General features: G+C 40.6%; 1 protein-coding gene across 3 annotated transcripts in view; it reads left to right on the forward strand.

Moving 5' to 3' along the window:
- Positions 1 to 27,965, forward strand: part of NLG-4 (neuroligin 4) — a 269,045-nt gene that overhangs the window by 186,807 nt on the left and 54,273 nt on the right. For 2 of the 3 annotated variants that reach the window (XM_069120833.1, XM_069120835.1), the window contains exon 9: positions 15,735 to 15,886. In XM_069120833.1, coding sequence (XP_068976934.1) covers positions 15,735 to 15,886 — 152 coding nt within the window. The remainder of the gene's footprint in view (positions 1 to 15,734; positions 15,887 to 27,965) is intronic. The other variant, XM_069120834.1, reaches the window with a different exon arrangement.

Here is a 27,965-nt window from a genome sequence, read left to right on the forward strand (position 1 = left end):
CATTTCGGCTATAGATCGACGATATCAATAAGAAGGGTTTGGCAAATCTTCCGGAACGGTCTTCCAGTCGAATTTCGTTTCTGTTAGAAAATAAATGGGCTCCATTCGCAACGTCAATTTTCACTTTAGCCGTGGATTACAAGAGTCTTTTCCCGGAGAGCTCTCACCAATTCAAGGCAGGGACTTTCCCTGCGAGCTCCAAATTTTCTGACCAAGGATAACTTTTCTCGTGGTTTTCTTTCCACGACCAATCACTTTGAGAAACTCTCGCATCACCTTCTGATAACGATTATCGCGGCCGCGATGAAAAAACGCGAAAACGATCTCATGCAGGAGATAAATAATTCGCCGTTCTATCTTGTTCTTTCTTTCTCATATAAAAGCAACGTACGTATAATGTACATTCATTCCATTATCTTAATTGTTTCATGCATATTTTATTTTGAATAGTCAATTTTATTATATTTAAGAGAATGTTTAACGGATGTTATAACGTAATAGTATGTGTGGGCTAAACAGATAGAGTGTGAATAAGTAAACAAGAGAGAGCTCTAATGAATTAAAAGTAATTACTGTCGATATTTGGCTTCTTGTAGATAATGTTAAAATGTTATAAAATAATCAGGTTATAACCAGGCTATTCTGTACATAATGCGCTTACAATATGTAACTCCCGTGTGTGAGATAATGGAACTGCTTCGCCATTTAATTCAATAAACGGCCAACTAATTGGATCTCATTGGTAGAAGGGGCCCCATTACACGACTTACAGGATAACATTTCAATTAAAGTCTATCATGTTCCTATTGCAATGAGTATCCAAAAGAGAGGTAGGCGATATTGTAATAGCACGTGATAAACTTGCAGGCTACTCGTGCAATGATTGCAATTTCATTCTCTAACTCGAAACACTATATTCTTACAAATAGCTAAAGAAGATATCGCTACTACGAAACATCAAGAAGGCGTAAAGCACTCGACATCTGCATGTGATCAAATGTTCAATTTGTCGTAGATCGAAAACATGTTTGACGGTGAACTTCGTAAAAATATTCCATGTCATATATTAGTGTTAACTGATTCAGGACCAAGGGAAAGGGTAAAACACACTTCCGGATAATGAAACAAAGCGAAACAAGGAGAAAGCGACATTCAGCGAACCTAAGCCTCTCAAACAGTTTTGCTCGCGCGTAGATGTTTCTTGCGGGGCTGACTCAAGATTTTCTTTGACAATTAAATGCGATAATACGCTTCGCTAGGTTGAGAAGCGTATGAACCGTCTTGGAAAATCCTATTACCCTTTTCGGTACATCTATTCCCGTGCACGTCGTGAGACACGCTCTAATGTTTCGAAGCTTGTTTGTAATTTGAATGTTTGCCAGGTATCGGTGTAAAGTGACTTGAAATGTTGTCTAAATCTCGATAATTGCTTTGGGCTTTGATAAGCCCTTGTATTGCACGTTCTTTACACAAACTGTAAAGATTAAAACAACACTTACATAGTCTATTAGCTAAACAAGAGAACCGACCTGTTCCTCACAGAATATTTCAGCCATAAAGCGATCGAAAGCCGCTAAAATTCATGATCCAACAGTTTGGTTGAAAAAACGGCGATGTTGGGTCGCGACGATCAAACAGAGGCAACTCCAAATAACCATCAATTTCACAGGACTTCAATAACTATCAATTTCGCGCGTAAGGTTCGCAAGGCTGTCTCTGAAATGACAGATGCAAACTAACTGGCCCGGGGCAGTGCAAAACGGAAATATGAGATAGGTGGTCGCATGAGTTCCAGAAATGGAGAGAGGAACAAATATGAACGCTACTGACATTACGCGTTCGGTTCGTATTTGTTTGCTTTCTCTTCTTGCGAACGTGCTCACGGCCGATATATCATTTCGTCGCCGCCACTGAAACTCGCGAGAGAGCACGTTAAATCGGTTTTGCATAAAAGAAATATTTGCTCCGGTTCTCCACGCTGTGAGATACATTTCTCCAAGGGGAACATCGTTTGGAAAGGATGCGACGATCTTCATTGTGTGAAACTGGCCTCTATTCAACGAGTATGACGGAAATGTCATTGTACGTGGAAATCTTTTAATGGATCGTAAAATGTGCATTTTTGTAAATCTTTGGATTTTATGTAGATTCTCTCTTCCAGAGTAAGAATTCCTGTAAAAAAGATGGAAACAGCTAGATACGTACATATATAGGGTGATGTAACTAAAACAAGTCATCCGAATATCTCGGTTGTTATCGGTGATAGAAACAGATATGTCAAACCAAATTTACACGTGGTGTGAAGGAGTGTGTAATTCGATGTAAATAGTTTCTTATTAGCGTAGACGTCATATGAAAGTCAACTTCGTTTTTTTCAATGGAATAATGAAGATTTTTACGTTCCATCTAGATCCGTCCATCTATGATTTGTGTAATGATTTGTGTATCGCGACATCGTGCAAGTTTCATCTGATATTTTTTTTTCTATCACCAATAACAGCCGAGATATTCAGATGACCTGTTTTACGTGCCTCACCCTGTATAAAGCAACATTATACACTCAGTCGACTTTCCAAACACGGCAATGCTACGCTAGCGTAGTGGTATTGCATTAAAATTTCTTTCTTGGGCAGAAGAGGAAACTTTTTCGTGGTATAGATCACGAGACGTACAAGTTTCAAATAATCTTGGGAAAAAGCAATGGAACGAGTGTACGACCATATCTAGTTTGTCTCCGAATTCTCGAAGAAGATTCGGATTCCTTCTCGCTTTTCTGCGTGAAATTTCTTTTTTCTTTTCTTTTCCTTTTTAACTTGAAATAAGATCTCGCCTTAGAGCCTGGAGTATCAGATCGGTCGCGAGCAAATGAATTTCTTCGATTCCTCCTGAAAGCCGCAGGCGATTCCGTTCTCGACTTCTTCTTTCGATTCCATTTTTGGTTGGCACGTGATCGATGACGTTACAATGACGAAAATATTCCTTCGAGAAACTTCATTATCAGAACTGTGGCGAGTAATCGAGAAAATGTTAGAAACGAGAGGGAAACGAATCATTATTTAATTAAAACTATCCAAGACGAAATTGTACGGACGATTTTACCGCTGTTTCATCCGTTCTTTGACTCATTCGACCATCTGGAGGCATTCCTTCATGCTCTTACCAGGCTTGAAATTGATTCCTCGTTAGATTAATTGAAGAGGATATCAAGCGTCACTGAATAATTTAGAACGAAGACACGTTCAAGTTTCATAGATGTAAGTTAGTCGGATTTTATGATGCAATATTTGATATCTGTTCTATAAGAATAATCAGAGAATATCGTGACGAAGGAAATTTGTCGTTTCTTCGTTAAGATTCATATTTTCAATATGAGTAATAAATAATATCTACTGATATCTAATAACAGACTCGATGAGCAATGCTTCCCCGATGGTTTCTCGATAAAAATTTCACTCTATAACAAATTACGAATTAGCAGTGACGTTTCATTTGCACGTTGCAATTTCCAACGGCAACGTGGCCGAGAATGTAATACTGTAGATCGACAACGATAATCCCAGCAGAAAGGAACGCGAGAAAATGAGATTCGTTTGAACCGCCGGTGAGTTGGGTTTTCCACCTGCATTATTTGGAGACTAACATACCTGTTGCTGTGTAAAGCGCATGCATAATCGGTCTACGGTGCATATATTTCATGAAAACAAATTACTTCGCTACGTTCCACAATCCTCTGCACAAAGCATAAGCCGCTTTGCGATAGCCTTAAAACTGTTTCCTGATAATCGTAAACTTGAAGATGGATGTTTCGTTGCTCGTGTATGCGGTTACTCGTTGTCGTGTGTGACATGTTCATTCGTATCGTCGTAATTATTCAAACGAAGACGTAAACACACGGAGTAGATATATACAACGATATATATGAATATTAAATTCATAATAAATGTATACAGGCGGAAAATGAACGAAAGAGGAGGGTAACGGAAAAGGGATTTACGATTCATTTATCCACCGGAAGACGAAACAAAATTGCAAGAGGCGGAACGAAGCCAAAGGATGCGAAGGCAATACTAAGTAAATCGGATGTCGCGAGTTCGTTTCGAGTTTCATGGCGAATCGCCAATGAAATCGAATCACCGGACTCGATCATACGTTCGAGAACGAGGCTATGAGCTCTTGTAATAGCCACTTACGGCAACCTTTCGTTCGTCTGTCGTATACGTGGAGCACGTGGTCATTTCCTCTTTCATTCACCTTATAAGCCGCTAGATTAAATGACTTTAAGACTTTCTCTCCTTAAACATCGAAAGAAAAATCCATTAATTTTTTGCCGCAACTTTTTATCACAAATCACGAATTCTGCTTTAAGAAAAATACTATACGATTCTACATTTGTATGGGGTAAGAGAAGGTTCAGCAGTTCAGAACGCTATATGCAAAATACTACAGATGTCTGTACATTAAATTAAGCTGAAATTGGGAAACAGAAATTGCAGAAGAATTTGAGCGTATAACGTTTTAATATAGATTTCGCAGGACAAGGAAATGCTTGTAAAATGCGAATTTGGTATAAAATATGACGTACTTGTGAAGATTAAATGTCATCGATGTTTCAGAACGAATAGGAAATCAACGTGAGTAATTTTACATAAAGATTATCGTTCGTTTTTTCACGTTTTAATCAAATGAATTAATGTTTCAGATTGATTAATCAATTCGATTAATTCTAACCGTTTCTATTTAGCGCGAGCCATGCGGAAAAGGAGTAAGTAGTAAATTGATTTTAAATAACACACGACTGCAAGCACGATCGGTCAATTTACTGTTGACGAATTGAAACAATAGCTGGAATTAAATTTTTCCGTCGTTTTATGAAATTAAGTTTTTCCGGGCAGAAATGAACATCGACAATTTCAAAACAATTTACTCGAATCATATTTCGTCAATATATTTCCGTATATTTAATCAATATTTCGTACATGTATAATACAGAATTGGCATATCTGACTATGAAGATTTCAGTTATGAAATTGCTGTGATCGATAGAGGAAAAATCGTGTGGAATTGCAAAGCTAATTGCAGCAGGTCTATAATTAAATACATCTTCCAAAGACTTTACAATGGCGTAAAATGGAAATGGGATCTAAAACAGTGTTTAGAATTAGACAGTTTAATGCTGCAATTACCTGGCAACGCATTCCTAAGCAAGAAGCGTCGTTCCAGCAGAATTGCATTCTAAATGCCACGTCGTAAGTTGCAAGAACATACGGGCCGTGTGCTACACGCAGCTACAATCGACCTTGCGATGTTTTACACTTTGAATAAGAACGCTGTTTGTTAATTACCCCGCGAACTAGAAACTTGAGCTTCGGCGAAAACTTGAAAGCACGGAAACGATCGAGCCGATTGCTCCATTCGTTATTCCGATTATCTATCTCTCTTTTTTGAAAAGATAACTACTTACGATAATAAGTTGAACGTTTCTTTCAAACTGAACAATTGTAATGTCTAGTATACTATCGAAACCGCTCGTTATGAGAAACTTCCACGTTTCGGGGTCTAAGCCAAGCTAAAAATTTGCATATTCAGCCACAAAAATGGGTCAACTAAGCTGGATTAGAATCGAGAACAAAACGGGAAATTCAACCTGGGCAATACGCTGCATAAATCCATAAAAAAAATTCGCTTTTGCGAGGAAATAGCAACGTATAACTATAGCATCCACCAGGGCAGGTAGCTTTGTAAGCAACACGCGCATTCGTTGGAATGTCTGTAAAACGCTCGATAAGTAGCTGCTCGCAGCTCTTTAGCGAAACAGAACGAGAACGCGGTGAACGATAATGGCTGACTTTGCTCGGATTACTCCTTTGGAAGCGTGTAATGGACACTGATCAGTTAAGCCTGCTGGCATCCGATTATGCGAGACTTTAATGCGTCGACGAACGGGCAGCTTTCCCGAAGAAAACGAGCAGGGTAATGATCGAAACGAGAAAGCGGTATTCACGTTCCCTAGGCTGGCCCGTGTTAAAGTTAATTTGCACTTTGATTAGGACAGAATTTGCATTTCTTTCTGTATGTTAAAATCGTCTATATCGAAGCGATGTCGACATACCTTTACTGGATTTTGAATTTAAAAGTAAACCCATGTCATGAAAGATATTAGAGATAGAGTTTGACAAACATAATTTTATTAACATACAAATCATTAGAAGAAAGTTCAGATCTACGATCGAATAACGTTAGTTTCTTTCGTATCAGAAAGCGTGAATAATGAAAAACAGCCAGCTTCTTGAAGCAGCTGAAACAAAAATGCCCACGGAATGTAGAAGTTCACTATGCTACACTGAGGTTAAGAAAGATCATCTAACAATAGTAACTTTCGCCTCTTTCGAATTTTCATCAAAAGAAATCCCCTAGTCGTTAAACAATTCTCGTTCAGCGACGCTCTCGTGATTCGGTAGCGCGACTTTACCCGGCTGCCAATTTCCCCCGCATTTTCTAGCCGCTTCAGCAACGAGGTTTCCTATTGCACGGCATAGTACGAGCGCGTTGACCCGCGCTCGCACCGCCACGGATTTAAATTTAAATGGAAAAGTCCGGACACAGCACCGCTTGTACCGGTTTTTCAATTGGCCCACCGCGAGACGCCTTCAATTTTGCGAAAAGCCAGATAGGTACGCCATTCGAAGGAAGGATCTCGCCTTCTTCGTGAACTACGACTTGAAAGATTGAAACTGTTCGAGCTGTTTGTTGTTCGCGGCTTCTGCGCCGTTTTCTGCAAGATTAGTTCGGTATTACGCGACGAAGATGATCGTCGCTGAATTAAATTCCTGTAGGAAAGAATTCAGGAGAATGATAACGTAAGAAAGATCTGTGTAATACGCGGAAGGAAGGGATTTGTCGCAGATGATCTTTTCTTCGCCGTTGACGATCTCCAAAGTAATGAAGCGTCGATTATGGGGAACTGTGGAAAGATGGCTGCTGACTGAAGACATTTCCTCGTCCAAACTTAATCGTCGATGATAGCGAAGTTGCTTTATAGTTCGTTAAAGGTTACTGAAGTAACAAAAATGTCTAATCATTAATAGCTGCTAACTTGGAATAAAAAACAAATTAAATGAATTAAGAAAGGACGAAATACAGAAAAGCTATGGAGAAATGCTAAGAGATACGTTCGATAAATGGTGTACAATATTTTCAAGTATTTCCATGCCAAGGCTGGACGTTGTTGGATTCAATAAATTGTCATTTCGTGAAATTGTTTGACATCAGAGTACCTTTGTTCCGCGAGAAGAGGGTGAGAACTTTGTCCCTTTACGCGGATTGCACAGAATCTTTCAGCGGTTGTAGAGGTTTTTCGATTGTTTCAAAAGCTCTCGAATTGTTTGGAACAGTTTTATCCTTCTAGGAGAGGTTATTTCTAGAAAATGGAAAGTTATTTGGTTGTCGCAGCCTGCCTTAGAGACTTCGAAGGGTTCAGCGACTTTTCATCGAAATGCTTTACGGCAAAGATGAAGGACTATCACGTTAATGATTTACAATAGCAAAAGGTTTCGAAAGGTTTCGACAAAACGATGTTTCCTGTAACAATCGTAACCAAGAGTGAGAAGGTAACGAGCTTAAGGAAATCCCATGTCTCTCGACTGTCTGAACACGGCATCACGAAAAGGGTAATGATCCACAAAATGGAGATCGAAGCTGTTCCAACGGAAACTCGGACGGGAAAAGAGAGAGAAGAAATTCAATCGAATCGAGAAACACGAAAGCTCAACGTACCATTAAAGGCTAGTCTTCGCGGGCGACAAAACTTGGTTGACCTGAAAACCCCGACTCAAGAAGAAAAGCGGGAAGATCTTTCGGGAATTTGCGATATCGTGAGAGTCATCGAATGGCGTGAAACTCTAGGAGTCAAATATCAGAAAAATTTGACGAACGTGTATGATCATATTGATGACAGTCAGGATTCGAACATATAATTCAATATCGGATATTCTCTAATAAATTTAATTAAATCTCGAACCAGTATAATTAGTCTATGAAAGATCTTACGGTTGATGAATTTTAACGAGCTGTTCATTCTTTTACCTTAATTTATTTTCCATCTTTATTTAATTAACTTCTTCGATGAAACGCTAGAAAAGTGAAGAGCTTTTAATACCAATGCAGCATTTAATCGATAATATCTTTCTCAAATTTATATCGATGGTGTAGGAATCGGATTTTCGTGAATCGTGACGTCGTCTGGAACAAAGAGTCGTCAGAAAATCCGTTATAAGGGAATTATTAAAGATTGCCAGCCATCGTGACCCAGATTCCTTACAGAAACTAAGGGTTTCGTCTTACTTCACCAAGAGGCTAAAGACAACGAAACCTTTCAACGGCACTAGAGCGTCCCAGGGGTGATTTAAAATCGCTTTGACCGCGTAATAAAACAGCAAGAGCCGGCCGGATCCGACGTGGGAATCACCCCAAGGGTAGTTTCGCGGGTTCTATTGGCCGATAAAACGCTCCTGTTTACCGACCTAACACACTTAAGGACTAGAGAAACGCTGTGCTATCCGTGGTGAAGACACGATGAAATAATAGCAAATAAAACCAGCAAGAGTCTGGGATTGCTTTAACCTTCGTTCCTACGAACCTTGTCCACAACTTTGTGTCGAATGTATTACCGTGGAAATCGTACGGTTTTTCTTTTTTTTTCTCGTCGAGCTGTTTAAACACAATTCGTGCCTTTTAGTACTCGATCGACAGATTATTTATTCAACGAGCCATACTGCTCGAAATTAGTCAATTTGCATATTGCCGATTCATTTAGCTCAACAAATTTGATCGATGAACTATTATCCAATTTTTCAGTTGTTCCACCACTTGACGGCTCATTATCTCGCTTTCTCGTTAATTGGTGTACTTGTTCAGCCAATTATCGGACTTTTACCTATCTTATTTTGTACCTCGTTCTATCCTGCAGACCCATTTACATGTATTCGTTATTGAAAGGAATTTAAATGAAATAATTTATGCGTTACTTACCCCCCTGTTAGAAGTTATCTTCTTAAAATACTTTTATGTAATTTTCTCCGATTTTTTTATTCGATACAATTGTATAGTTGCTAAAAAAATGGAACGCTTGCGAAAGACGCAATACACGGTTAGGAATGCGCAAGCCAACCTTCTACTATTTTCAATCGACCCATTATTCACTTACTTAATTAACGCTTGTCCGACCAATTTCTCGAACGGTATAACGCATTCATCGTCGATTCATTGTTCATTACTCTTTTGTCGTTGTTCGTTTGTTCCTCGGAGAGAGCAAAAATTGCAATCGAATTCGCGTCTCTGGAATCGGTGGTGAACTTTTTGAATTCTCATTGACTCTCGAAACAAGCGAAGGTTCATATAGTGTGGAAAATCAGAAATGCTGGCGAGTAATTAACAATCGATAATGCAAACGCGGAACGACGAAGGCATTGTCGCGTTATGATTTCGCGTGAAATGCGAGCGCAGCTCGGAGATTAAAATATGATGAATTAATCTAAATTAGATGGTACGGTAATTAACGCTTGGAACGAACCAGCACGGTACCGACCAATGTCTATTCGCTGCCTTTCGAAACAGCACGTCACCATCGCGTTCGGTGCATTTACACCAGTATATTTCACGTTCACGCGTTCCTCACGACAAATGAGGCGAAATTCAGGCCAATTTATTTCATTCTTTCGTGTCTTTAGTCGGATCTTTTCTAGGTGCTGTGATATTGTTTTCTGCTTCTTTTATTAACAGCTAATACAATTTTGTTGCGGATTCCAACTACAAAATACAAACATGTGTGTGTTATGCGAGTAAAACAAAACCTATTAAAGTTTCTACATACAACTCAGGAAAGACTAATCCTTAATTAATTTCACATCGCGCCACGAATAAACCAGAAATAAACCGTTGCAAAAACTTTTTAATTAATATTTTGTTTTTTCAGAACTCTGACAGTTTAAGAATATGTGAGAACGACATTTCTAAGACGATTAAAATAGATAAAATATATAGCGACAAAATTTCACAGACAACCGGAACAGTCCGTTTTATTCGGAAAAGGAAGGTGTTCGGGAGATAGTGCGTTAACGTATCGCGCGGAGTAGCTTGAGCAGTCCGCCGGGGTTTTCGGCGACAATTGCATTGGCTGTTCATACAGTTGCTGAACTTACAGCACAGTTACGAAGACAACGCGGGAAGCTCCTTTCCTTCGTATCGCGAGTATTAACCGAACACTCTGCCAGACGAATCCACCGACTTACATTACGTAACTTTCCCTCAGCGATTAAGCGACGAGCTATCGTTGCAGGCTGTACGCTTAACGCCACTATTTGTCGACTAATGAACAAACATGGGAGTGAAATTTTGTGAACTTGTACATGTTGCGGTATTTCTGTGAAAATGCAATGAAGTTTAAGATGTTTCATTAACGAAGTTCGGCTTCGAAGCACGAAGAAAAATGAATTTAAAATATGCGAAAGTTAATTTCGCGGTTAAACAATTAGAAAAAGAAAATAAGCCGTTACAGGGTGAGAACGGTTTGAAAATAATATGCGAAATTTGCGTTTCTATGTCGTCGTGGCGCGCGTCGTGGCGGTCGTTGCTTCCCCGTCATTAAACTCGACCTCGTTACAAAAGCGTCACGATGCACCTCCCGACGTCTCTTCATTCCCGACATAATATTCGCGGAACGCTTCTTGGGCGTGGACGAACTTGGGCCATTATGATGTAACTTTCACTCGAGAATTTCGCTACGTCCAGGCTGTACCAGTGTTGCCTACGAAACAAACGAGAAACACACGACGTCGCAGGGGAAATCGTCTGTCCCTGACTATGTGGTGCAACGTGATGACGTTACGCGTCGTGGGAACCAACCCCGTAATCGGTGTGAGTCGATTCCACGAATTGAACATTGTGAATTTTCAGTGAGAATTAAAATACAGGTACAGCTGTGTCGATCCTCCGTCTTTAAATTTCGCAGTTGCTGGTTCCATGGTGAAGCAGAAAATTAGAATGTGCAATGTAATGTTTGAATAAATAATTTCTCTTTAAATAATTAATTTCACCAGTCACAAAATGATTTAAATACCTAAACAGATATTTTAAATATATTATACTATATTTCATATAAGTTCCGAGAACTTTCTATATATTAAAATTTCATCTATACAGTTTCATTGAAATTTAATTGATTTAAAATAATTGTGTCGTCACGAAATGTCCATTAAAACTCTGGTGCGCCGCTTGGTCTGATCATGTATGTTCCTGTTCTACTCGCACAACCGCTCAACTTCGTGCCATTCCATTTTATTTCTTTGTTTGTCCGGGCAATACTTTACTTAAGCTACAAGCTTATAGCATTTCAGTATGGAAAGAAATATCATGAGATACGCTTCTCAGTTAAAATATTTATAAATTAAATCCACATCAGGGATATTTCTGTTCATTATCTGTCAATTCAATTTTAACGTGATACGTGATACGTGAGCTTGACTGCTTGCTGGAAACTGAACTCTCTTGGACGTTATTGAACGTACGATAGTACCACGTATATGAAGTACATTTTCTAAAGAGAAACGAAAGAAAAAGATGAGAATCTAGACGTTGAAGACGACAATAGATCTCCGGACTGAGTTTAACCGATTCTCCCTTTTGTCGCTGGTCCATCTCCGGGAATAATTCTGCGCCGAGGCACGAAACTTTTTGCTTGATTTAAAAAGGACTGGTGGCTTTTTATTCTGTTCCTTTCGCCTTCCTTCGGAGCCGAGAATAATTGATCTCGAAAGTCAGAGCAGAGTGCTACAAGGAAATTCCTCATCCGTTACGTACGAATAAAGAACGAGGCGAATTTTTCCTGCTTTCGTGCGAAATTCTTTCCTTCTCTAGGAAATCACGAAACTGGTTGCTGGAAATCTCATTGTCTTAAACGATCCTACTTGGAGAATAAAAAAAATTTTTTAACGTTTGTCACTTTCAATTAATATTTTCTTTTTCTGTAACTCGTGTCTCACTTTCATGAGATTTGCAAACATTGATTCTCTATTTTCAACGAATCGAGTCAATTATCGTAGCAACGCGGCTAGAATAAAGGATCTTCACAGAGACACACTCAACGGAATGCAAAAATCCTCAATTAAGACATGGACCAGTCGGTGAAGTGGAAAGCCAGCTGTTACGTGCATTGCAGTGACCTCTTTAAAACGGTGGATCCGAGAAGCGGAACAGATCCGGGCTCGTCTGGTATCAACTCGTTATTTTATTAAGCTTATTTCCGACAGTCTTCATGCCCAGTCTTATTTACCTAAGCCGCCGCTCTTTCGCTCTTTCGCTCTTTCGCTCTTCCGCTCTTTCGCTCTTTCGCTCTTCCGCTCTTTCGCTCGTTCGTTCTTTCGCTCTTTCGCTCTTTCGCTCTTTCGCTCTTTCGCTCTTTCGCTCTTTCGCTCTTTCGCTCCGTTGCTCGCTGTTCGAAATTGGCGTACTTCTTTTCGAAAAGGAGAACTATCGGATCGAGCTATCGTTAAATCTTCTGGATTTAATCAGGATTCTTTTACAAATGCAGCAGGACTTCGTTAAAGTAATCCACGTATAGGAATGTATCGTTCTATCAGATGTTATTCCTCCAAACGATCTCTAACCTGTGTCCTTAGCGAACGACTTTTTAGTATCGTTCAAGGAATTCGACTTCATCCGACTGTGCATGCATTTAAATAGTCAAAGCTTGAGGGACCGGAGAGCTGATAATTTTAATCGACGTTGCTAGTGTTGTTTGAGCTAGAAATTATTCCACTTATATCATCCGATGTCTCATCAAATTATTTCAAACGCGTGACTTTTTCCAAATGAATAATCTTGAAAATTAAAAATCAAGACACAATACACTGGACGTATGATTAGCCACGATGTTATTCTATTTCTTCAGTAATATATGTAAACATTTGACCACATATTTTAAGTGGCACTTCACCATCGATTTTTCGAATACTAAGTATAGTAGCCTTGAATCGTATCATTTTATCCAATCGCATGTAGCAAAATCTTCCAGGTTCCAATACTTGCGCCAGTACAATTGAACTGATGGGTCATTTATCGAAATTAGTCGAGGAAATCAACTAACCTCGCTATTAAATTTCCCTTAAGACGCAGCAGAGAAATAGCTGTAGCTGAATTCAAAATAGCCATACGCTGAGAAGTCCGTGTCGAGTATTCGTCACTGTTCCATTCGGCACTGAACTCGAATCGAAATTGTTTCGCAAGCCGGTTTCCGCAAGCGTTGACTAGAAGCCACAATTCTCTGGATAACATTAATTTCATTAGGCAATATATCGGGCTGAGGAATCCTGAGAAGCCGTGATCGATGTCCTTTCTTTGGCAGATCGCTATCTCGCTCGTCCTCTAACCGATGGTTATTTGCTTGATTGTCCTAACGCAATAGTCCTCGAAAACTAATGAATTATTCATCCTGGTATTTACGAAAGCAAGGAAGGATTAAAAATCGTGGGGCGCTAAGAAACAGAGAAACAATCTAGTCTTAGTTTAGCAAATTGCGTGCTTATTCGTTTCAATGAAAGAAACGCTTCTATGCATTCGTAGTAACTGTAATCTTGCAAACCAAGTTCGCCGATCGTAAAACGTTTCGCAATGAAAGTTGCGCACGTGAAACTTTTTTCGAAGGGTCATAGAAAGAGCAACTTTTCCTCGACCAACCAACAGCGTGAAGTAATTTCTTCTCTGGCTGCTTATTTACCCTGTCGCAATCAGAAAGGCGTATCTTCCGGTTGGAGCAGGCGGAAAGTTTGGCACGCCGCTGCCGAAAACGCGAACCGATTGTCGGCGAACCAGAAACTGCGGCCACGAACTTCATTTCCACGAAGCTGAAACTATTTTCCAGCGGTCGGTCGCCGTAGCGGCAACCAATGGTCGACAAAAAAGCAATTTTCCGCAGCGAACAAAATTTAATCCGTCCCATTCGCCGTTGCTTTGTTTTTAATGGATGGCCAGCTTCTCTAGGGAGGAGTAAAAATTTCATTTTTCGACTGTTTCCCTAACGTTCGTGAAAAACGAGTTCCATCGCGTTTGAACGGTTTCCATCTTGAGTCGTTAGGTCCATGATTAGATTGTTAGTTTATTGTAAGAGCAAGCTATTGTAAGTTAGTTTATTGTAAGAGCATTCTTGATTCAAGTGAAAAGTGGAGAAACAGCAATTTAGTAAGAGCAGTTTTATGGCTGGTACTTCACTTTATTAAGGCGAGAATACAATTCTGGCAGTAAAACAATCTTCTTGTTAATGGCGCTAATAAAAAAAAAAAAGAAAGAAACGCAAAGAGGACAAGAAGAGGATGGAGGAAGAACGGAACGTGTTTAAGATGGACCCTACGTCATGGTCGATAACAATAAGGACGAAGGAGCGGAGAAATGAAAATCGGGTGATTTGTCGGATTAACGAGCATAATAGGAAACGCCAGAGCCACAGAAAATCGGCGTCGTTAACGAAGGAATTCACTGTCGGTCGTGATTCACGTTAATCGTCCATTAAGACTGCCGATCGAGGGGCAACATTGTCCAAGAATGAGTGTAGCTGGTCTTTAGCAACGCTAATTGTTCGTCAACCGTGTAATTTGGCTCTTTCGAAAATCCTACCCTCATTCGGAAGAAAACATAGTAGGCAATTGATGAAATTAACGACCGACGATGAAGGAGCGATGTCTTCCCCACCCCACCCCCTTTTTTTTAACGAAGTCATTGAGTTGAGATTATGAAAGAACGAGGAGCCATTAATAAGGATGTATTTTAATTTTATACATACCTAACTGCTAACTGAATGATGTAATAATGATCGTGGATAGCGAGCTACGAGATTAATTAAGTGTAAGTTTCTAAGTACCAAGTAGTACAAATCCGTATCTAGTCAGACAAGACCCTATTCTATCTACCGAATCACTTCTCCTCCCAAAATCTCTACTAATTATCTTGTAATCGGCGATAGCGAATAACCGAGAGAAATTCTGTCTTGAAAATCTGCTCGTTCCTACAAATACAAATTCCAGAAAACTTAAGATATATCAAAGTATATCCCTTTAGAATTGTTACCAACTCAGCTACTCTTTCTCACAACGTTCGGTCTTTCCGTTACTAGAAAATGGTATCAGTGGAGGCGTTACACGTCCCTTTTAGATATCATACGACTCGTTGTTTCATCCTGCAATGGCCCGAAAGGGCTGAGATGGGTGTCGGTAATTCCAGGCGAAAGGGCTCGAAGCCCGAAGAAATTGAATTACCGGCAGCTGACGTATCCAACGTGATCGAGGCTGTGGCAGAATCCGGTCTACCGTTTCGTAAATCCCTCCTGGGGCCGATAAGCAACGCATTACTGCCTCGTAGATTTCTCCATCGAGCGAATAATTGCCAAGCAGCGAGGAAACGCGACGAGTAGCTGTAGTTTCTGGCTTACGGAAAGGTTGTGGCATTGGGATTCTGCAAGTTGGGTGTGCGATGAGAAATGGGTCACCAGGGTGGTTTAAACATGCTCTTTATTCGCAAATTCAAAGTTAGATTCCAAGTAATAGCTTTCTATTTATGTTCCTTCTTGAAATACAAGCTAACCTATATCTTTCAATTATCATGCGACCAATGTCTACTGCGATTGAGATGAAAGTTCGTCGATGTTTCATTGAAGAGTGAACTTAACCAGTTCCGTTCGTTTTTGCTTTCAGAAGATGGGCTCTGTCCATGGCGAGGAATTACCATTCGTCTTCGGAGCACCGTTGGTGGACGGTTTCGGTCACTTCCCCAGAAACTACACCAGATCTGAAGTAGCACTCTCCGAGAGCATCCTACAGTACTTCGCCAACTTTGTCAGAACTGGGTGAGTAGAGTTCTTGATCGATGGTTGAAGTGCTAGTTCTACCTATCGACCCTACGTTTTTTCTTATGAACATCAAACTGATTAGCTAAGGATGCTTGGCATTTTCATTACTGATATCTTTCTATTTGAACACGAGATAAGAAATCGTCTTACAAGTAAAAATTTTAATACGACTTCGATCTTTAAGATCCTGTTGAACAAAACCGACTTTCAGCTTGGAAAGTATTACTTTTTCTTTTAGAACGTTTGTACGTAAGAATTCCCATTTTTGTTCGGAATAACTCTCGGAAGATAAAATAGCGAAACTTTGGGACATGAAAATGAAAAATCATCGATGCAGCGGTAAGTGATTCTCCGAACTCTTCTGTTTGGAATGTCGTGACAAAGCTGTCGTAGATATTATTTCCTTAACCTCAGGTGAACCGCGCGAAAATAATCAATTTCTTCTCCACGACGGCGACCATTCAGCGATGGTTGAATTTTGATCTGAGAGCGGGCCCCAATGCAAACTAATTCTTTCACCTTTTGAATCAACAGCGACGTGGCACCACTTGCGCGGAATCAATTTGCGATCCGTGGGACGAACGAAAAAAAAAAAAAAAAAATGCGGAAAAAGGTGAGAGAGAGATGCGGATCGCGTCACCGAAAGGTCTGATTTTCCATATTCATGAACGATGTGGGCCGAAGAGCAAAAAGAAACGAAGTATGCCGGACGATGACAGAGAGGGAACAGACGAGGCCGAGGATTAGTGCGAAAATATTTTTCAAATACCATCGCAGCGGCGGCATTCTACGCTTGCGCCGAATTTCTGATCGAGCCACGGATTGACGATATTCAAATTTACGGATTAACGAAGAACAGCGAACGCCGAGGGCGCAATTCACTCTTCATACCGGCGGCTAGCGCATCGAGATTCAAGGCATTTTTCAATCGCAAAATTAAATACAAGGGATTTTAAAGTGGTTCTTTGATATATGCCAGTGGTTTACAAAGGTTTGTGCAAAATTGGAAAAACCCAACGCTTTTTTTTCTGTTTTCCGAGAGTTGAAATATAGGTTTATCTCGTGGAAAAATGAAAGTATGGAATTTAAATTTACGAATGAAAAAAATTGTATTTCCCGTGATGTTATATCGCCGAGTTCCCACGATCGTGTTTTACGAATGAATTATATTTTTATTACCGCATCTTTATCCGGTGCGAAATTGATACAAGATCAACAGATACAAATCGATAACAGTCGAGCAAAACTACGATATGGACACGCTTACATATTCAAAAAGGTCGCAATGCAACATTTATGAGTGTAATTGAGAATTTACCTGGACATCGAACACACGTTTACGCCGACTGAATCTTTTTCCCTGTTTTCTTCCGCTTCGAAACGTTCACGCGGCTATAATTATTGTTATTTTTGCTGTTGGTTTTGCGGTTTGCACCATCGGACACCATTGATTTCAGTTCGATTGATTTCATTCCACCGAGTTTTTAAATATTCGATTCGTTATAGTTGACCAGGTTGTATTTTACGAAATTGAATCACGCTTTCGTCAGTCTATCTCGATTCGAAACAGGGCCAATATTTTTCGTGGCACGGTCTCCGTTAATTAAAGCCTGTTGGTACTTCCTGATCAACCGAAGCTTTTAAAAAATGAATAGTAATTTTTTATGACGGTGACCGACTTCTAAAGTCTGCTCTTCGTGAGCTTTAAGGTTGCGATTAAAACATTAAACAGGAAGCTGCCTTCCTTCCGAGTGCTTCCACTTAATGAGTCCGCGTTAATATTCTTTCTTTTGTATTTTACATTCGTCGCAGGGAACTGTGTCAATTTTCTACCAAACCATTCTTTTCACGAGTACCACCTCGATTTTTCGTCGCTAGTTCAAAGAAGTCCTCGTGATCCAAAGAAATGTGCAATAACGATTTAAAACTTTTTACCTACCATTCGAACATTCCGACAATTATTAATTAAATCATTTCATTTCAACATTCATTTCCATCTCTCTGAATTCTTCATTGTTAGAATTCTTACGTTAGCTACATGGAAACTCGTTATATGCAACGAAAACAGTCGTAAAATTGGAGAAATGCCATAAATGTTCGAAAACTATTGGAAATTGCATTTATTGGACATAAGTATCGAATAACAATTAATCGCATAACCGGTGCATGTTCGTCAGCACGTTCTCTGCGGCAAGAAGACGTACAATAACAAGAAGTAATTTCGATTACGAGTTTAGATACAGCCACGTACATGGGAATCCTACGTGATACTCTGGCCACTACAATGTTGCAGGTTTCCCAACGTGACACAGATGTCTGGAAACGTTTTTTGTTTCACAGTCAGCAACAATCAAATTTTAACAGAACTGTGAAATTTCTTCTTGGAAGAAACACGTAACAAAACTTCAAATTACTTGTTAAATTACTAGCATTCTAGATTTTTCTATATAATTAATCACGGTCAAAGGAGCAATAGTGTTGCTTTGTTAAATTGTTGGTACTTTACCTTCCCTTTTCATCAAATTCGCCTCTCTCTTGCATCTTTTACATATCAAATTTCCGCATAGTTTTATACGAATTCCACAAAGTCTTGCTCATCTAATGAAAGTACCACGTATGTTCGCCGTTAAGAAAAATATAATACAAGGGTAGAACTATTGTACCCTCAAACATCTTCCATAAAGAACACAGACTTTGCTGAAATATCTCGCATTCCTTGCTGAAATTTTTCTTCAACAGTGCTATGCATGAATAAACTCATAAAGTGGCTACAAAACAACGAGCCATTTTTCCAATCGTCTGATTCACTATTCACATGAGTGACTAATGTTCTTCTAACGCGCGCCATTTTTCGCCGTCCCATTTCGTATAAATATTCTCGCGTAGAAATATTCTTTTTAACCCTGTTAATGCATCACGTAGACGTTTCTACGCAGGGGACAATGACATTTTTCGGCAACGATGATTCAGCCTTTTACCACAGCGTACGTATATGCTACATCTCTAAATAAACCGAAAGAATGAAAAGAGTAGATTTGTCTGTGCAACTGGCAAGTCATTGACGACGCGTGCGAAAATTCAGCTCCTTTTATATCTTTTTTTCTCTTTATACTCGCTCTTCTACCGCATTTTTTCTATTTCCATGTCAACCATTGTCCCATCTCTATTTTTCTGTCCGGGACCTCGTGTAGTTCTCCCTGTATCTCGTTGCTCTTACCACTCTTCCTCGTGTTTCTCTTCTCTGTATTTTTCTTCATTTCACTAAATTCTTGTTTACTCTTCTCTCTGAAATCACCGCGTTCACATTCTTGCCCGCTATGTTTCTCTATTTCGGTTTCTACCGCTATATGCTTCTCTCCAAGGTCTTCTGAGACTCCGTTTTTCTATATTTTTCTGTAGCCCGTCAAGTTCTTCCGTATCCTCTTTTGTCTCTTTATCACGCCCTTTCTCGTTCTACAGTTTCTCTGTTTTCGTTTCTATCATTTCCCCTCTCTTTTTTTCCCCTTTGCCACTTTATAGTTTTTTCCCTCCTTGTCGACCAACCACGCATGAATATGCAAACGCGAGCTCGAAGCAAACCGATAATATTTCAGTGCGGCTCTCGCTTCGGGGGACGTAAATTTCACTTTGTCGATACATCCCCGAAGCACATAGACACCTTTTTCGTCTGTGCGCGTGTACAAGCACACCCGTGGCCAGGCAGTAATGTCGTGAATTGATACGCGGTAATACGATTTTCGTTTGCGGTGGTAGCGATCTATGATCGTGCCTCTAACGATCGACAAAGCGCGGTACAAGTGAAATAGGGGCGATTTTCCCCGAGTATTGCACGGCGGGGAGTGAATTCGTAGATTCTGTACTCTCGCGTGGCTATCTTTCATCCGACGGTCGATATTTTCCGCGGTCGGCTGGTTTTTCGTTTTAAAGGAACTCGCTTAGATGACGTTCAGGGGAAATCTGTGGAAATTCGCGTGGAACTACGGAACAAATCGAGTCTGGCTTGGAATAATACAGATTATCTACTGCGTACCCCTAAGGCAAATAGAAAATTATTTCGCTCCCTTACTATTTCACGAAATTAATATCACTGAAGTTGATCAGCGGAAACTTGCGTTTCAGATGTTTGCTTTATTAGATCCTAAAGAAACATCTTCTCTGGAAACGTGGAAACTCCTGTCCGAAAGCTCGAACGATCCCTTGTTAAACCTAATATCCAGATAAGTCAGTTATCAAATCCGAGGTAGCCTTTGATACAATATGATCAAGTATTATACGACCCTTAACAGGAACCTTCCATCTTCCGTAAGAATATTTCAAACGCTGTATCGCAATCGACGAAAAGAGTCTATTGTCTACTGAAAGCGACTCGAGATGGGTATTTTACATTAAAACCACATCAAGAATACAGATGGAGAGCGGATGATGAAAATTTCAATTCGTTCACCACGACTGATGTTCTGTGTTCATGTATTATTACCGGATCTTGGGGATTCCGGAGAAGGAGAAACGATAAGGACGAAGAGTTTCGTTTTCAACCTGTGTACCAGGCCGCGGACCAGTCTCCGGGGAAGAAGCTGCCGAGGATTATAGGAAAATTGGATGACTTCCTCGTAAAGGAGTGTTCGACCAAATGTGCTGTTTCCGGTGTGCGACACGATCGTGCCAACGTAGCTGATCCTTCTCTCATAGACCATCTGCGTGGTCGAACGTGACGTCGAACATTGCAAATGGAATATCGATGAGCGGAATGTTTTACGCAGCGAAAGAATATCTTTTTCCTCATTCGCGATTATCTACGCGGGGCCTGGACGAATCTGGAAATACTTGGTGATGGATTTCGAGAATTTAATGGGATTCCGAGATCTTTCTATTCGAAGAAATTTGGAATGTGCATTTTGCTTGTTGGAAGCGTAGGAAAGATTTTCCGAGTGATAGATTTCTAAGATATCCACAGAAGATTCGATAGAAATTGCTTTTCGAAGGAAACGACGAAGACTAGATATAGAAGACGGATCCTTTTCTATCTGTTTCCCTTTTTCGCCCCTGTAAAACATAAAATGCAGCTGACACGGGCTAAAGCCCGATTAACGGATAACACGATACATTGAATTCAACCGGGCTAAACCTTACGTCTGATATTTTGTGTCCCATCGAATTCGTGTTCCCGAATAATCCTATCGACGACTCGTAATTTTTGCACACCGTAGCGACCCGCCCAAAATAAACGATCGATTTATCGCGATGAAAGCGGCCCGATTTTCATTGGATACAGAAGATCGATTAAAGCTTTTGCGGAGGCAAAGATATAGCCGAAATATTGAACTCAAACGGTCAATAGCACGTTTACACATATTTCTTTTCTATTCCAGTTGCGGAAAACATGTTATGTTCGCCTTTTATTCAACGAAGATATTTTATATCAAATTTCAATAGTACCAATTTTCTAGCTTTCCGTATTCCTTTGGTAAATGAATAAACTGCCAGAAAATCGTAAAATGGACGGTACTAAAATAATACGAACTAATCGCGTGACTGTTTCGATCGAGGATGAGTGCGTGTCAGAACAAAGTACGTCTTCGCAAACGTACATTTCGGATCGTTAAATCCCATGATCTGGATTCTCTGCTTTTTTTACCCTCCTCTTCCTCGCTTTTCCCGCTGGGGAGCAATTAAAATCACCTGGCCGCGGGTGAAAGGGCACGCGTCCGAATTCCGCTTCGAACCAGATTTGATTCGACTCGCAATCAGCACGCAGTGATTGCTAATTCGGCCTGGAAACGAGCATCCACTCGTTCCATCCACTACTTTTTGATCGTTCGTTTAATTAACGAGCAGAAAATAGTCGACGTTTCGTCGCTTATAGGGCCAGAGTGTCGGATTATGCACACAAGCACGATTTTCACACGAAAAATCGACCTCTTCCGAGTCAAGCGCAAACTGATTTCTGAACTTACTTTTCCGTGACAGGATCGATTTAGCCTATAAAAGTCATTTTTCAATCGAATCCTCTTTCTTTACATATTGCATCGTTACAAACGATGGATAAGTAATTCGCTATTGGTATGAAAGCTAAATATTTAAGATAAGATGCAATTACGATGAAGATTTCATCCACCATCTTATATTTATTGGAAAAGATGAAGAATTCTGAGAATATTGCTTGATTTTCATGAAAGACACTATTCGGTATCACGAAAACAAGATCGTTTCTGATAAAGTCGTACGAAAATTACTCCTATTACCTATTAGAACGCGAGTATGATTCTTACTCTTATCGTTAATCATGAACTAAACGAGGACAAATACAAACACATCAGAGGCCTGGTTGTTTGTGTAATATCTAAATAAAATTAGCATTTAAACGGACTAGACCGAATGGAGTTATCCAGGACAGCGGTTTGCGAACAAAGAGATAACGAAATTTCGATTTCCGGCAATCCGGCTATCTTTCATGCACATGCCGGGATGAACCGCGCGGATTCGCTTTTGAAATTGCTTTTTATCGCGACCACGATGCATTTTGTTTTATTTAGTAGATCGCTGTACTATCGTAGATATCGTTTAATCCCGATCGAGAACGAGCAAATTATGTCGCAACGTGTACCATGCGGTTGGAAAAAATGTTTCCAACAATGTCCAACAGCGTAAATTAAAGTTACCGTCGCGATATCGTTTAAAATCATTATTGCACGATAATATTCTTCTGTTGACCCCGGTTGCATTGTGGACTAAACACTCGACGAGGCAAGCAAGAACGAGAAAAGTGGACTTCCCATGGTACTCTTCTCCACAGTGACTCGATTTTCAAGACAGAATACACAGGGGGTACTCGTGCATTCTTCGTGGAAAAAAGAAGGCAAAGAACTAGCGTAGAAGAAAAAAATGGAGCTCTAGACGACCCTCTCTTGGCCAGCTACTCGAGCGCGAATCGAGCGTGACATATTTACTTCCGTTCCGGTTTTTGCTCGGAAGCAAGGAGCGCCTCGGTGGCAAACTTTCCGAGTAAATTTCAATCCATGATTCTTGCTCCATCCAACCTCGATCCCGTCCCTTTCTTCTCTCTCCGTCTATGACTCCCAGGCAAATGGAGGAGTTTCGCAACCCTATGACTTTCCACTTCGAGAAAGTCGTTCGTTGTGTTCGACGTACACGGCCTGTTACTACTTGCTCTGGAAACGATTTAAGCCGATGCTTCGTCCAGTTTCCGGTTTCCTCGATTCTGTCCTCCTTTTCATTCTCTTTTCAGAAGGATAAAGGAAAGAAGAAAAGGAAGAGTAGGAGGGCGGTTGGAGGGAAAAACCGAAGGGAAACCAGTAAACTGTCGATTCAAGGATCAGTCACGTGTAACCTTAGCTAACTTTATCGTCCATGGTACGATCGAGCTCAGCGTCCGATTTCTCCGGACGACACGCGAGAAATTACCATCAGTCTCTTTCTCTTTCGCGTATATTTCTCACCAAGCCGAGTGACCAGGAGTTTCGATCAGCGAAGACGAGCTCCCTAGAGAAAATGTAATTTTGCGTCGAATCGACTGGAAGAAACGCTCGTGCTCGACGTCGTTCCGCGTTTTTTCGCGCTAGTCAAACGATAAAGATCGTATGCAGTATTTTCTAAAGAAACTTCTTTATCCGAATTAAGCATAATATTTCGATCGTAATCTTCGCTACGAAACTGTCCTTATCTAACCTTGTTTTTACAATGATGTTGAAACGCACTCCAAACATTATCGATACTGTTTCCAGAGGAACTTTGTCTCCTCTGTGAAGAAGAAAAAGCACAGAGAACGGGAACGAAAAGAAGAAGAAAAAGAAGACGGGGAACATGCACAAGAGAGACATCGTCCCTGAGCGAGAAATTTGCTCGAACGAGTTTCGAGACATAACCTTGACAAAAGCCTTATTCTGGGACCCGGCTCTTTCTCTTTGAGAGGAGAAAAAGTCTCTGGACGAAGAGAAGAGCATCCACGTCGTCTGGCCGAGCTTTGTACCACGTCCCAGCAATCTACCACACGGTGCAATCTCTATTTGAATGCGCTCTCCATTTCCATTATTGGCAAGAAACTTTCATTCCCTCTCATCCCCTCGTCCCTCCATTACCATACGTACAGTGATAAAACCAGTGTCTGTAACCGCCAGCGAGCGGGTGCGAAAATCTTGCGCGAATTCTTCGTAATCTACAGAGGGGAGATACAAATTGCCATACGATAACAGAGATAGCTGGTAAACTGAATTTTATTTGCTGGATACGATGTGCTTCCTTCATCGAGCCTGTATCAGCAGTTCTTAGTTTCTCGGGTGATTTATAAAACTCGACTGTGTTTGATAGGACGGAAGTTTCGACAAGACATTGGTCGAAGTTATCGAGGAGCAAAGCTGTCACTTGTAAGGAAGTAGGAAAGAGAGATTCAATGACATAAGATAATTCGTGAACAAGTTATCACAAGTAACAAAGGATCAACGAAAGTATGACGGATCCATCATCTCTGTCAATTACACGGAATAGAGGATGACGAGGGAGAAGAAAAAAATACCGACTAAACCAGCATGGTCCAGGAAGGCCAGCGTGACGAGGTGAATCCAGGTGGGCAGAAGGGATAATCCCACGGAGTTAGCGTCAGTCAGGGCTGAATTACGACGTGTGATGGCATGGGGTCGGCCCTATTTGCCGTAAATTATGATAAACTACGTTACCAGTAGAGCGATAATAAATACGAAATCGATATCGTAGGTATTTGAAATTTGTGAGCCCGTGTACGCGGCCGAACAACGTTACCGTATAATAAGCTATTATCTGGAGATATCAAAGGGGCTATAATTGCTCACGGCAGGGATGGGGTGGGAATGGGTTGAGGGGAGGGATGACCGATGAAATTAACCTTGTCCCGTAACGTGCTAATGCGATTGCAAAGTTTTAAGTGCGCTCCTCCGCGTTATTTATTGCATGGTTCAGCTTTAATGGACAACGACATTGATTCTAACACCTATCACTGGATTTACGATGTTTAAACACAGCTGATCATTAACGACGATTACTTTGCGTGTTGACTAACAGTAATTGTTCGATGAAACGAGAAGAATACGTTGCTCGATAATGAATACTAAGAATGAAGAAATATTCAGGTATAATACTCTGCAGACGCTCTGTTATAAATATTTTCGAACAGGCACGTCGTCAACGAAGCTTGTCAACGAAGAATAGTTGCGATATGTCTACTAGATGTCCATGTAGTTGTTGCTCTGCATTGGATATACAGGAGAAAGAGGAAGAGAAGAAAGAAAAAGAGGGATCGAAGAAAGTGAAGTCGTAAGAGGAAAGGCAGACGGAGGAAAAAGAAAAGGAGAATAGGAGAAAGGGAGAAAGAAAACCAAGCGACGGAAGAAAGTCAACAGAAACCACGTGTCGGAGTAAAAGCATAATTTTCTTTTATTACCACGGAAACCGCCCTCGTCGAGACCTACCAATTTCGCCTTCGAAAAATCAACCCCCACGGATTCTATTACGATCGATTCTACACGTAATTGCACCGTAAAACCAGAAGAATAATCTCCATTCTTCGAAGGTCAGGAAGATCGAAAGCTTTAATACAGGTCTTACCCTACGCTGTTCTCGGAAGCGCAGGGCGAAAGGCATTAAGGACAGTTTCGAGGGGTCGTTGTCACGTATGTCTGTATTATACTGTGTTTGCCAGCGGATTACGAGAGTAAAGTACGCCAGTGCCGCGACACTGTTTGCGATTGCCACGTTCGCGGTTATTGGGCCGCCGTAACGTTTAGTCCGCGCGATTATGCTAAATTATTGTTTACAGGCACCGTATCCTATACGTCTATTTACCATGGACTCGCCGCTGGCCGGTCGTTAATGCCGTGCCAGCTGGTCATGCGCGATTCTCACCGAGACGAAAAGCAAATTGCCACGAAATTATCGCAGTTTGATGATTTAGGAGGCAATACGGTAGAAATTGACGAGTTTAGACTTTGTTGTGAGGCAATTTGTGAAAAATACGAGAAAGTACATTACAGAAGTAATATTTGCTAAATAGCAGTTGGAAAATTATTCGCTTGCCTTTCCTCGGTTGTAAACCCGACAAATCTGGTTTACAAGATTTTTATAAGATATACTGTAAGTACTGATACTACCTCAACCTAGCAAAGAGTCGCGACTAGAGAGAAGATTATTGGCGAAACTTGGAAGCGTGGAATACTCAGCGGCGATACCGGTTTCCGGAAAAGTTTGCCGCATCAGTTTATATCATTTTCTTGACTCTCCGGAAGCAGCATCGTAAAGTAAAAGTAGCTAGAGCAAAACAGATACTAGCAGAGGAGTGTGAAGAAGAGACGAAACGTGACGAAAAAAGTGGCGGAAAAGTGCAGAGATTTTAACAAGAGGAAGGAACTTCATCGAGGAAAGGAAATAAGCATACAAACTTAAGAAAGAATATAGGGTTACAGTCTGGAGCCACGGAATTGTTGCTTCATGCAATGCTGTGTTAGTAATCATGTAAAAAATACAGGATGGAAAAAAGTGGACGATGAAGCATAGAATCGAAGAATATATGAAAAGTGCTATTATACGTAATGATTTACTCGTGTCTTGCTACGAAATATTCAAATAGAGCCAATTTACCGGACTTAAAAGTTCAGTCAGATTGCATAAACTATCCGGTTAAATCTTCAATCGCGAGCATCGGAGAGTATAATTTCTTCACAGCTTTGTGCCTGAGTCCTTTACACGGAGCACCAAATGTTCTTTGGGAATTCCGCAAACCCCTCTCTACCGTAGCTTGCAACAGGTAAGTCGGCGGTTAGATGGGCCTTCCTCTCTTGCGGTATGCATAATGGATGGATGGATCGAGGGGTGGCACAGGGCGGTACAGAGAAAGCGAATCAATAGATGCTACGAGGTTACCGCGCGAGCGACGAAGAGAAGCTGAGATCGGCTCGTAGAAAAAGGAAGGGAAGGACGAGATCTCGATAATTCCGGTGGATAAAGAAATTCCTTGCAGGGCGAGCAATATGTCATGAATTTGCTACCAATGATGTAAAATGTCAAAAATCGAAAAGAATTTTTTAAAATATTCCTAGAAGTACATAGATCGTTTGGATAAGAAGCATATAACAGATATATTGAGAAAATGGATAGAGCGATCTTTTAAAAGTACTTTCTTTCGCAGTCGTATAATTCTTAATTCGATCTATCGCCAACATTAGATGCCATTATATCGTAAGTTAATTGACAATTGACCGAACATTGTGAGAACGAGCACGTGATTTCGTGCAACGAATTCGGCACCGGTGGCACGACACACGCCAGATGGCTCGATCGTAACATGCGACTTATTACGTGCTCCGCGTCCATTAGCTGTGTCGTTTAAATTGCAAATAACGCTCCAATAAGAGACAACAAAGTTTTACCGTGCCGTGCTATCGGCAACTTTGCTCGAATCTAAATGTTACTAATTACGCGAAGCGAAACATTTAACGATGACTAGCCAATAGCTACCCCTTCAAGGTTTACATGCGCGTGACAAAGGGGTAATTACGCTGTGTACCTAGTTAACAAGGCTTTCCGTTAAGAATCGTAACAGTCACTGATTGCTACGGATATCGCAAAACCCTTGCAACCATCCGATATCGTGAAAATCTCGGCGAATATATACGAAATGAAATGTAATCGGTACTTAAAAAACAGAAAAATTTGAAGTTTTATAGAAATTTAATTAACTCAATCACGATAACCCATGTCCGAATATCATTCTCTAAATTTAACGATTTTACGCATATCGTTTCAGTGACGTTCAATAGCAACGGGAATTCGATTAATTCCGTGTTCTATCGGCTTGTGAGTGTACGATTTAGAACTGCAAAAGCTCCATGGTTAATGGGCACGATATTATTTCGATGTCCATTGAGCGCGTCGTTCGATTACTATCAGCGACGTTTTTCTGTTCGTAGATGTCGCAAGATTGCTAAACGCTTCTGCAAAGTTTGAAATTTCACGCGTACCAGTACAACAGTAGCCGGGAATTCCGCATCGATGGCGCGCAAATGAATGGGTTAATTCAATAATAAATCAGCGG

The sequence above is a fragment of the Bombus flavifrons genome, chromosome 9 (genome assembly GCF_040668555.2).
Source record: "Bombus flavifrons isolate JBK064 chromosome 9, iyBomFlav1_principal, whole genome shotgun sequence".
NCBI classification, from domain to species: Eukaryota; Metazoa; Arthropoda; class Insecta; order Hymenoptera; family Apidae; genus Bombus; species Bombus flavifrons.